Here is a 10,716-nt window from a genome sequence, read left to right on the forward strand (position 1 = left end):
GTGAGAGAAAAGCTCAATGATTCTTCTTTTTTGGCCTAAAAAGAATATCATCGTTCAGTTCTAAATTTTAATTTATATTTTGAAAGATCTCAGCCCGTCCACTTACCAGCTCTGTGCCTTTTGACAAGTTACTTCTTCTGCTAGTGCCTCTGTGTCCTCGCCTGCAAAATGAGATACTAGTATTCACTCATAGGGCTGTGAGAAATTAAATGAGGTCGTATCTTGGGAGTGCATAAAGCAGAGTCAGATAGTAACTGCTATGTGTTAGTGACTGACGCTTGGATACCATCTCAGCCATTACCTAATTCTGAGCTGTGCATCCTCATCGGTTGGGGGGGATGATATACCTGCCCACAGTGCTTGCTTGGTGAGTATGACTTGTCAGGGAGAGAAGGTCTCACACACACATGTGTTCATGCACACACACATGCACACATGCATGAGCACAGAGACGCATGCAGGCACACATTCACATTCACACATACATACTCACATGAGCACACACATATACACACATATCACACATGCGCACACAGGCAGGCAGGCACATACGCCGCACGCACACCGGCATATGCACTCACAGAGATTAAATAAATCCCCAGTTCGGAAGGTAGGAGCAGACCCAGCTTATCTCTGTAGCTCCCACTGGCCACCAAGGCCCCCAGGCAGGGTCTCCAGTTCTATGAAGCGCAATCCTTGCTCATCACCGCCCGCATCTTTGGGGCTCACATCACCTCGTAGAAGCAGCAAACACGACAATCCACATGCTTCTGGCTAAGGGAATGCTTGCAAATCAAGGACTCCCGCTCCTCAACCCACACAGCTGGCAGCCTGGCCCCTTCTCCCAGGGGAGAGGGAAGGCCTGTAGCGCCTGTCCTCGCACTCCCCGCCTCCAGCCTTCGCTTAGGCTGCCTGGGTTATGTCTAGATTTGCACCACTTCGTGCGCAGGGCTTGCAATGGGGAGGCACGGACTAGTTGGCCGTCAGCATCAGGACTTCCTTCCCGATAATTAAATGTGGTTGTAGCCTCTCCCGACAGGTGACAGGCACCCGCCCCGAGAAGGCAGTGATCCCGCCTCCTTGTGTTCCAGGTGCAGGACATGGGGAGGAAACTGGACTTCCTGGTGGACATGCACATGCAGCACATGGAGCGGTTGCAGGCGCACATCCCCTGCTATGACCCGGCCAAGGGCACCTCCCCGGCCGCGGAGGAGGAGAGAGGGGACCCCCGGGATTCGGAAATGAAAACCATCCTTTGCAACTATTCTGAGACGGGGCTCCCGGACCCGTCCTTCAGCTTCCACCAGGTGCCCATCGACAAAGTCGGCCCCTATCGGTTCTTCGCCCACGACCCCGTGGGCCTGCCCCGTGGGGGACCCGGACCTGGCAGGGCTCCCGGGACCCTCTCCTCTTCCACCCCGGCGTATATGGAGCGGCCCACCGTCCTGCCCATCTTGACGCTTCTCCCGTCCCCCACTGACCCACACGGCCTCCGGCAGAGACGCAGCTTCACGCGGGACAGCGACACCCCCCTGTCCCTGATGTCAGTGGACCACGAGGAGCTGGAACGGTCTCCCAGTGGCTTCAGCATCTCCCAAGACAGAGACGACGTGTTTGGCCCGGGCGGGGGCTCGAGCTGGATGCGGGAGAAGCGGTACCTGGCCGAGGGCGAGACAGACACGGACACGGACCCCTTCACGCCCAGCAGCTCCATGCCTCTGTCCTCCACGGGGGATGGGATCTCGGATTCCATATGGACCCCATCCAACAAGCCCGTGTAAAGGGGTCCTGGCTGACTCCTGGGAATGTCCACAGACTCTGTATAGCTCACTTGCTCTCACGCCTGACGCTCACCAGTGCGGTCCCCAGTGGCCACATCCGACGCCTGCATGTGCGTGACGGCCCCCAGCAGGGGCCGGCCATGGCCTGTCCTCCCACGCCACCGCCGTGAAGCCGCCTCCTTTCAGCATGGTCTGCATGCCCTTGCACTAGCTCAGTGGTCCACTCGCCTCCTCGGGACACACGCTCACCTGCTCTTCTTTTTGCTCGCGATCGGACCAGTCCAGGGAGAGATCGCCCACGAGCTTTTCATCTGTCTGTCTGGTTGGCTGGTTTGGGTTTGAGTTTGGGTTTGGTAAGCAGGAAGGTAGTTTAGGTTCTTTCTCCGGTCACCACCCCTTTCTGTAAAACAGGCCCGTGGTTGGTCGGCTGTGTGTGAGTGCCAGCCACCAGTGCTCTCACATGCCAGTGAGGGTGCCTCCTGAGCTAAGATGTCAGGAGAGGAGTGAGATAGTCCCACATCGACAAAACCAAGAACCTTCCAAATAGTTTCAGTGAGGCCCAGCCTTCTGAAAGCCCTCCACAGGACCTCACGTGGTCTGCCATTGTCTAGTGTCACGCATCAATTTCCTCATCGTAAAAAATGGTGGTTGTCCCAGTGTAGCATTTCCAATGAGTTATGAGTTGGCGGGGAGAAAACACACACACACACACACACACACACACACACACACATTTAAAGAGTTGCCAATTCCTGTAGCCAAAGATGGTGACATTGATCAGAAGTGGGGTGCCCCTCTGCACAGCAGCCAAGTTCAGTGCCTTCAAAATGAGGTTCCCACTCACACCCTCCCCATGAGACTTACACAGAACACCCACTCAAGTGGAAACCGGAGTCACAGGGCACACGGTCTGTCTGGTCCACGTCTCTTTGTAAAACTGCGAAACCTTCGGCTCAGCTCAAGTGACGTGCCCGGGGCCACGCCGTTGTCCCTGGAGAGCTGGGCCCGGAGCCCAGTCCGCTGGCTCGCTCTGTTCCCTGGGCTCCTGGCCGCACCGCTCTGCCCTTCCTGCAGGGGGCCCGGGAATTGTGCCAAGACACCTGTACCCTGTGTTGTGTGCAAAGCACTTACCACACAGTTTCTCCAGGAGGAGGGGGTTGTCTGCTCTTATTTGCCAGATACACTTCCTGACGCGTTGTGTTTGGGATCCAGAAAAAAAAATAGTACAGGAAAGCTACTTGTAATAGTAATTAATATGCAGATGGGCAGTATTTCCAGAACCGTCCATTTTCACTCCTGCAGATTTTTCAAACCACTCCTAACCATGAGACAGCGGAGGTGTCAGCCCCCAGCCTGCAGAGCACTGCTCCCCTGTATGCATCTCACCATTAATCACAGGCCTCATAAGCTTAAGAGGCTGTGGCCTCTTATGGGATGCCGCTACTCTCTGAAACACTTTGATGGAAAAGGTTTCTGTGAGATTTGGGCTGAATTAGCTAAATGACAGTTCTGCAGTATTATCACCTCACCCTTTTCCGCACATCTCAGCACTGGCTGAGGATGGTCGCCATGGAGACCATCAGGATGATTGAAATGGCGTAAACAAATGTCTGCATGTAAGTGCCACTGATGTCCTCCCTCAGTCTTGTCAAGAGCCATCAGAGCCGTGGCAGACATCTGGTTGACGCCGTCATCATTACCCGATGCAGCGGCCTTACATTCTGCTGGAGAGAGGGGCTATCTCCTCACAGTTCAGTTTCTGTCGACAGGGACTGTACCAGAGGCTCAGCATGCAGTGAGCAGGCAGGGCTGCTGCCTGGCCTGAGGAATTCCTGACAGGTAGAAAGGGCGTTTTACATGGAGAGTGCTCTGAATGGCTGGGTGTTGACCTTGAAGTCTGAGGTGGGAAATACACAAGAATGATCACACACATCGGATATGAAACCCCTTCCCATATGGTTTGCCTTTGACCTTCCAGCAATCTGAAGGGCAAAGGGCATGGCTCATTGGTTCTCTTCTCGGCTCCCCTCAACATGCCTGCCAGTACCATTGGAGTTGGCGCTGGAAAGCCTAAGCCCCTTCCTTAGGGCTTGGTTCTTGATTCTGACCTCCTGGGATCTTTCACCAGAAACGATGGAGCCACCTACCATCTAACATGTTACTGTGTTCTTTTTTATGTATGAGTTATTTGAAACAAAAAAAAAATGGAGAATGAATCAAACAGTCTACATAGGCACCAGTTATTTTCCCCTAACTTATTAATATTCTTGAAGAACCTACTAAGCTTAGTATCTTACAAATAGATCCATTTTCCAGGAACTCAGTGGAGTTCTCAGCTGGAAGAGTGGGACTTCTCATCCTCAAGCTAACAAATAATTACCATGGGCCCAAGGTGAGAGGACTGCCTCAGGGTCTGTTAATAACTTACAAAGGAGAGAGCTTGTATTATTTCCCAAACCGCTGGCGGGCAGGCCAGCTTCCCTGCTGGCTCCTAAGGCCAGGATGGCAGGGACTGGGTTTGTGCTCCTCACCACCAGGTCTCCTACATGTGTATGTCGCCATTATCAGTGCAAAGACCGAATACATTTTTCATGAATGGATAAAGGACAAGACTCAAGAGCTATTCTTTTCCATCTAAAAAAAATCTGAAATCCTTTGCTTTGCTATCCTCTTTGGTTTGAAAAGCAAACCAAACCTGCTCAAGTTGCCTGCCCCCAGGCAGTATCACCAACATGGCTGGCGATGAAGCAGAAATTCAAGGTCTAGGATTGAGCATAAGTTATAGGGAGAAAGTGTGTGCTTCCACAAAGATCTTTGTGTCAGAAGAACAGAATGATGGGATAATCCAACAGCACTGGTTGATAATGTGAAGGTTATACTATTTCAGATGCACCAGAGGTTCTGAAGCTTGCCCAGGAAATTGCAGTTTGAGCAGAATCCCATGAAATAGTGACCAATTAATTCCATTATAAAAAGTAGGAATGATCTTCCCAAGTGAAACTATGGCCTCATTACACAGATCCAGGCTCTGTGTGTCGCAGTATGACACATGAGAATGTGAAGAGGTCATGTTTTATCAGGATCAAAATGAGACAAATTTACTTTCCCAGCGTCAGGTAAAGGGATGTCATTGAGCTGAGAAGAAAGTACTTGATACCAAGTGTGAGTTCTGACTATCAAATACCAGCACACGAGGAAACACAAAAAATATTTTTTTTAATTGTGAGAGAAAGAAACAACAACAAAAAACCCCACACCAAATTGAGAAAGTTCTATTCACTAGCTGCTTTTTCTGGGAACTGAGCTTAGATTTATTAGACATGACATTGATATTATGAAACTCTGGTTTTCATTAAAAAAAACCTACCTAGAAAACCCCAAGGTATACTATAGTTCAAAATTAGCTAATTAATTGACAGTTGTGCATTATGCCTTGCCTATTTTGTGCCAGGCAGTTCCTGGACACTGTAAATTGAAAGAATAATTACTTGTAGGAAATCCTAACATAACAGGATCTACTCATAATTTGCCAAGACCATTCTCATAATTTGATGCCACTGTAATGACTGTAATAAAAACATTATTAATTTACAAGATTAAGCTGTGTGCTGACTCTAGGCAATGCACTTGAAATTCAGAACTATGAAAACCACAGTTCCTGCCATCAAAAAGCTAGGAACTTGGTGGCCTCAAATATTGGAAGTCCCTTCAAACTATGTGTACCACCAATGGCAAGTCTCTGATTTCATCCCTGAAGAACGCTCCACAGACAGGAATGTTTCCTAGCTTGGAGTCACTGGGAGAGAGAACATGGAAGAAATGGAGAGCAAAAATTCTGCATCAAAACGGTAATGACCCCATCAACCAGAGAAGACTGAACGGATTGAAGGGGGACTTTGAGTTTGGGTTCAATGCTTTGGACTTTACAGCCCCAGATAAGCACACGTGAAGAAGGTTCTAGAGTACCTTGGAAGGTTCTGGGGGGCAGTCAGGGGAACAGGGTTTTCCTCTCTAAATCCCTACGAGGATTGAGTTCTGGCAAGTCACTGAGCTACTTTAATTGTGTTGGCCAAGAGAAGCGTGTGGTACAGGCCGAAGACACAGCATCCGTTACAGGAGAAAGGTGGGGCTACCTGTGGGGTCTGCTGATCAGATTCTTCTGGGGCAGGAGAAGAAGTTTATCCAGAGCTCCGAGAAGCGGGCTGCACTTCGGAAAGAGCTGCCAAGCCCACGCCAGGCTTCCCCCAGAAGGTACCACGTAGCTGGTCTGTTTTCCAGGAATACGCTTCCGAGGCATCTAGAACCAAGGCCTCTTGGCCTCCACATAGCACATACGTTTCAGGGGGAAATAAGTTAAAATGAGCTCTAGATACAAGTGACCTGAGTGTGACTACAACGAAGCCGTCAGAAGCCTAGCCCAGTGCTGGGGAACATACTCGTCATTCCTCTTGGACTTGTCAAATGAAGGAAAGTTTGATGCCGACGAGTAATGAAAACTGAGCATGTTCTTCAATGTTCATTGTCCTCTGCCCACAGACGGAGGCCAGGGCAGGGGGAACTGGCCCTAAGCTCTCTGTGAGTTGCCGGCGATGTAATAGTTTTCTCTCTTGACTTCATGCAATCCTCATTGCAGCCCATGGGGGAGGCGTGTGGTCCGCATCCTGCAGGTGAGGACACTGAAGTAGGCAGGGGAAATACCGCGCCATGGGTCACTCATTGTAAGAGTAGATCTGGGAGCATCATCAAAACCCACGTACCTCCAAAGCCCACTCTCCCCCAGCCAAGCCTCCCAGGAAAAGCTGCCAGACCTCGCCCTGCGGTCCTTCACCACCTTGCCTTCCTCCGCCCCGTCAGCTTTCTAGTAAAATGATCATAGACGAATCGCTCCCCTGGAGGAAAGAGAGTCCAGTGTTGGTTGCTCCACTTGGCTATTCAGCGGGTCCTGCCTGTTGCTTTGAGTGGTTTCACAGCCAGCTTCTGTCAGTGGCAGGAAACTGCCACGTAAAGCATTCATCTGGTCCATGTTGGAATCCGTCGGCTCTTAGAGGTGGGTGTGGCTGCAGATAATCCCCTGAGCACCCCTTGTTCTCGGTCCCCAAGGATCTCCTGTCATTGTTTTAAACAAGGTCAACTGTCCCTCTAGAGCAGGGGTGGGCAAACTTTTTGACTCGAGGGCCACAATGGGTTCTTAAACTGGACCGGAGGCCAGAACAAAAGCATGGATGGAGTGTTGGTGTGAACTAATATAAATTCAAAGTAAACATCATTACACAAAAGGGTACGGCCTTTTTTTTTTTTTTTAGTTTTATTCATTTCAAACGGGCTGGATCCGGCCCGTGGGCCGTAGTTTGCCCACGGCTGCTCTAGACTCTGGTCTTCTGTGTCTAGGCTGCACCTTTATGTCAGGTCTTTGAAAACCTGCAGAAACAGGTGCATCTTCCAAAACACTCTGTGTTTCTCTTTATTGATGGGAAAAGATCAAGGTTCCCAGGAGAAGCCAGCTCTGGGGATGGGGCCTTCTTCGCCCTCTGAGGACTTTTTCAAGGAGAGGAGAGCAGCCTCCCCTTCCACATGCGAGGGCTGTGTCCAGGCGGGAGGCCAGGTTCCAAGATGGGTGGAGTCATTTTATCAAGTGTCGGAGGTTTTGCTGCTGGAGACAAGAGGCAGGCTCCATCTTGAAAATCCCCGTAGAAAGATGGGCCAATTGCATCAGCTTTGTCCATCATCCCATTTTAATGAGAAAAATGCTCTCTCTGTTGCTTCCGATGTGACATGGCTGTTCTTTTTTTCTCTTTCTAATGTAGCCGTGATGGAAAACAGAGACTCACTGTATTTGCTTTGGGATTGTATTTTCTTTAACCCCCTTTTACGGCATAGAAATCTGGTGCCTTGCTCCCTGAAATTGTCTCCATGCTATGAGTGCGCTTTCTTCACCTTCTGGCTTACACGGGAACATTCCACAAGTGGCCTTGAGTGCTCTTTATAATATCATTTACTATGATTTTTAAACTGTACGTGTACTTTATATTCTGGCTCCGTCCAATATTTGAACAACTTTAATAGGTTGATTTCCATATATATTATGCAAATAATTCTTACCTGATTTTTTATGTTCTCTCTTAAAACAAGTTAAATACTGCACCACTTATTAATAAATAGACATTTCAATGATTATGTGGCGGAATGTTATTTGCTTCGATGATGACAAGGAGTGACAAAAAAAGAATTGGTTATTGGTTGCAGGTGGGGCAATGAGGGAGCCAAGTATATTTGTAAGACGCGAGGAAAGAAGCAGTTGAGAGGGAGAGAATAAACAAGAAAGAACATGGTGAGGGAGTGAAGACCCAGAGGAAGACGGGTGGATGCTCACAGCCGTGAAGAGCGTGCTGTGGGGGTTGCTCATTTCCTTGGAAACAGCCACTGTGCAGGCTGTGGACGTACAGGGTTTAATAAGACCTTATCCAATTATTACAGTTTTAAGACATTACTACTCCCACTTTACAGATGAGGAAATCGAGGCCCAGAAACATCAAAGGACCTGCCCAACGCCAGACACTAATAAGTGGAAGAGTCACACACAGACCCAGGACTTCCTGCCCCTGGGCCGCATGTGACTTCCTTTGGAGAAGGTCCCCCCCCCCCCCCGGAAGCCACAGAGGAGGAAAGCAGGGTGACTCAGAGACAGAGTCAAAGGTCATTTCAGACCCCCTCTCCTTTGTCAGTGTAACAGGAGGAGGTGTTTTCTCATGAGAGGGTGAGTTAGGGTGGGAACCTCAGGGTTTGTGCCTTAATTTACCACCTGTAAAGTGGGGCGAGTACTGTCTACCTTGAACGGTCGTTACCTGGGTTGATGTGAGTAGAGAACTTAGGGTCCAGCACACAGCACATCCTCAGTGAGTAACTGCTTGCGACCTTACCCTTGCCCACAGGCCCGGGCTCCACAGGCAGAGAGACAGGTGCTGGTGCAGAGCGTTTATTTGGGAAGTGATCTCAGGAAACGCAACTGAGATGGTAAGGCGTATGGGGGAAGGGCCAGTGAAGAGCGGGCTCAGTCCACCAGGACCCCTCTAAGGACCCACATAAATGCACCCCGGAATTGTCCCACCTTGGGCAGAGTCTGGGCCACTCCTCCGATCACGCCTCTTCTCTAAATGCCTCCCTCTGACAGGTCTCCCTGTGCCACAGTCAGGCCAGCTCTGAGGAGCAGGACGGCACGGCCAGTGGCGCTGGGGGCTGTCAGTGTGCTGCGACCCACCTAGCGCAACTGCAGGTGAACTCGGGTGGGGGGAGGGCACTCGGGGTGGGGTATCAGCATCTGGCGCCTGCGCCCACCTGAAATCCCTACAGTCACAAAGGTAAACAGAACCGGCCAGGTTGCCCCAGTTCACGCTCTAAGTCAAAGCCAGCACTGGGCAGCCGAGCCATGATGCCCGTGGGCATGACTCATGGTGAAAACAGTGCTTTAGCTTCTAGGAACCGGAGCAGATGATGCTCTTCTGGTACAAGGTCAGGATCCAGCTCCGGGGCACACATCTGTCATCACTAAGCCCGAGGCCGACTTTGCAATGATGAGCAGAGCATCCACTCCAGCAACCATTCATTCCTCCCCCAACCAAACTCCCCCGCCCCCAGCCTCCTCCGTATGACAGGCAGAGAAAGAGCCTAAAAGTTATATCCCTGAGAAAATGCCTTCCCATCTGCACAAACGGAGCAAGCCCATTCACAGCCTCCAGTCCCAGATACCCCTGGGGACAGTTACTGTTCCCAATAATGTCCGTTTCCAACAATGAGCCGGAGCATCCAGGTGACCTGGGACCCAATGGTTTCCCAGGAAGACGTGTAAGGTGTCTCCCCTGAGGAACGACCCCATTGTCCTTGTACCCTGCCTCCACCTAGATTATGGAAACGCGCCCAGCGGTGTACCTCCTGGCCCTGGGCAGGTCAGCCTCAGGCCAGGGGAGTCAGCAGAGAGGAGAGGAGGAAGACACAATCAGAGGGGCGACAGGACAGGTCATGAAGGGCCTCGTGGGCCATTTCAAGGACATTTGCTTTGACTCTGAGTCAGACAGGAAGTCACTGAGTAGAGGGGTGACAAGATCTGATCTTTGCTAACGGGGTTCTCTGGCTTTTGTGTTGAGAACCCTGAAGGAGGCGAGGACAGCAGCAGGGAGATTAGTCAGGAGTGGTATTGTCGCTGACAAATCCATGCAGGTGAAAAGCAGATGGCGGCCTGGGGCCGCGGGTGGGTGGAAGGATTGACTGTAAATGGGCACAAAGATCTCACTGGCTGGCAAAAATATCCCCAAACTAGACTGTGTGATGGTCATCCAACTTGTCAAATTTAAAAATTACAATGAGTGAAGTTAACAGGATATAAATTACACCTCAACACAGTTGTTTAAGAGATCTCACCTGGCCACCACGGCTCAGTTGTTGAGTGTGGACCTATGAACCCGGAGGTCACGGTTCGACTCCCGGTCAGGGCACACGCCCAGATTGAGGGCTCGATCCCCAGTAGGGGCATGTAGGAGGCAGCTGATCAGTGATTCTGTCTCATCATCGATGTTTCGATCTTTCTCTCCCTCTTCCTTCCTCTCTGAAATCAATACAACTGTATTTTAAAAAAAAAAAAGATTTCTATGGCTGATATAAGGGACAGTCATGCAGGGAACCAAGAGTGGTAGCAGGTGACAAGTTAGCAAGAATTTCAGAAGCCCAGACAAGGAAGACCAGCCTTGAGCTTGGGTGGTACAAGCAGAAGGAACATGACTGTGCAGGTTCTTCTAGGCCTGGGGTTGGCAAATTTCTCCTGTAAAGGGCCAGAGGGTCAGTACCTCAGGCTTTGCGGGCCATGGGTCTCTGTCCCAACTTCTCAACGGGGCCGTGGTAGCACACACAGCCTCGGAGAGGAAGAATGAGCGCAGCAATGTGCCAA

At 50.5% G+C, this 10,716-nt stretch overlaps 1 protein-coding gene across 1 annotated transcript in view; it reads left to right on the forward strand.

Moving 5' to 3' along the window:
• Window positions 1-7,039, forward strand: part of KCNQ3 (potassium voltage-gated channel subfamily Q member 3) — a 174,201-nt gene extending 167,162 nt beyond the window's left edge. The window contains exon 15 of the mRNA XM_036337690.1: window positions 1,092-7,039. Coding sequence (XP_036193583.1) covers window positions 1,092-1,781 — 690 coding nt within the window. The 3' untranslated portion in view covers window positions 1,782-7,039. The remainder of the gene's footprint in view (window positions 1-1,091) is intronic.
• Window positions 7,040-10,716: the final 3,677 nt, after the last annotated feature.

Source organism: Myotis myotis, unplaced genomic scaffold, assembly GCF_014108235.1.
Source record: "Myotis myotis isolate mMyoMyo1 unplaced genomic scaffold, mMyoMyo1.p scaffold_m19_p_16, whole genome shotgun sequence".
In the NCBI taxonomy this organism is placed as follows: domain Eukaryota; kingdom Metazoa; phylum Chordata; class Mammalia; order Chiroptera; family Vespertilionidae; genus Myotis; species Myotis myotis.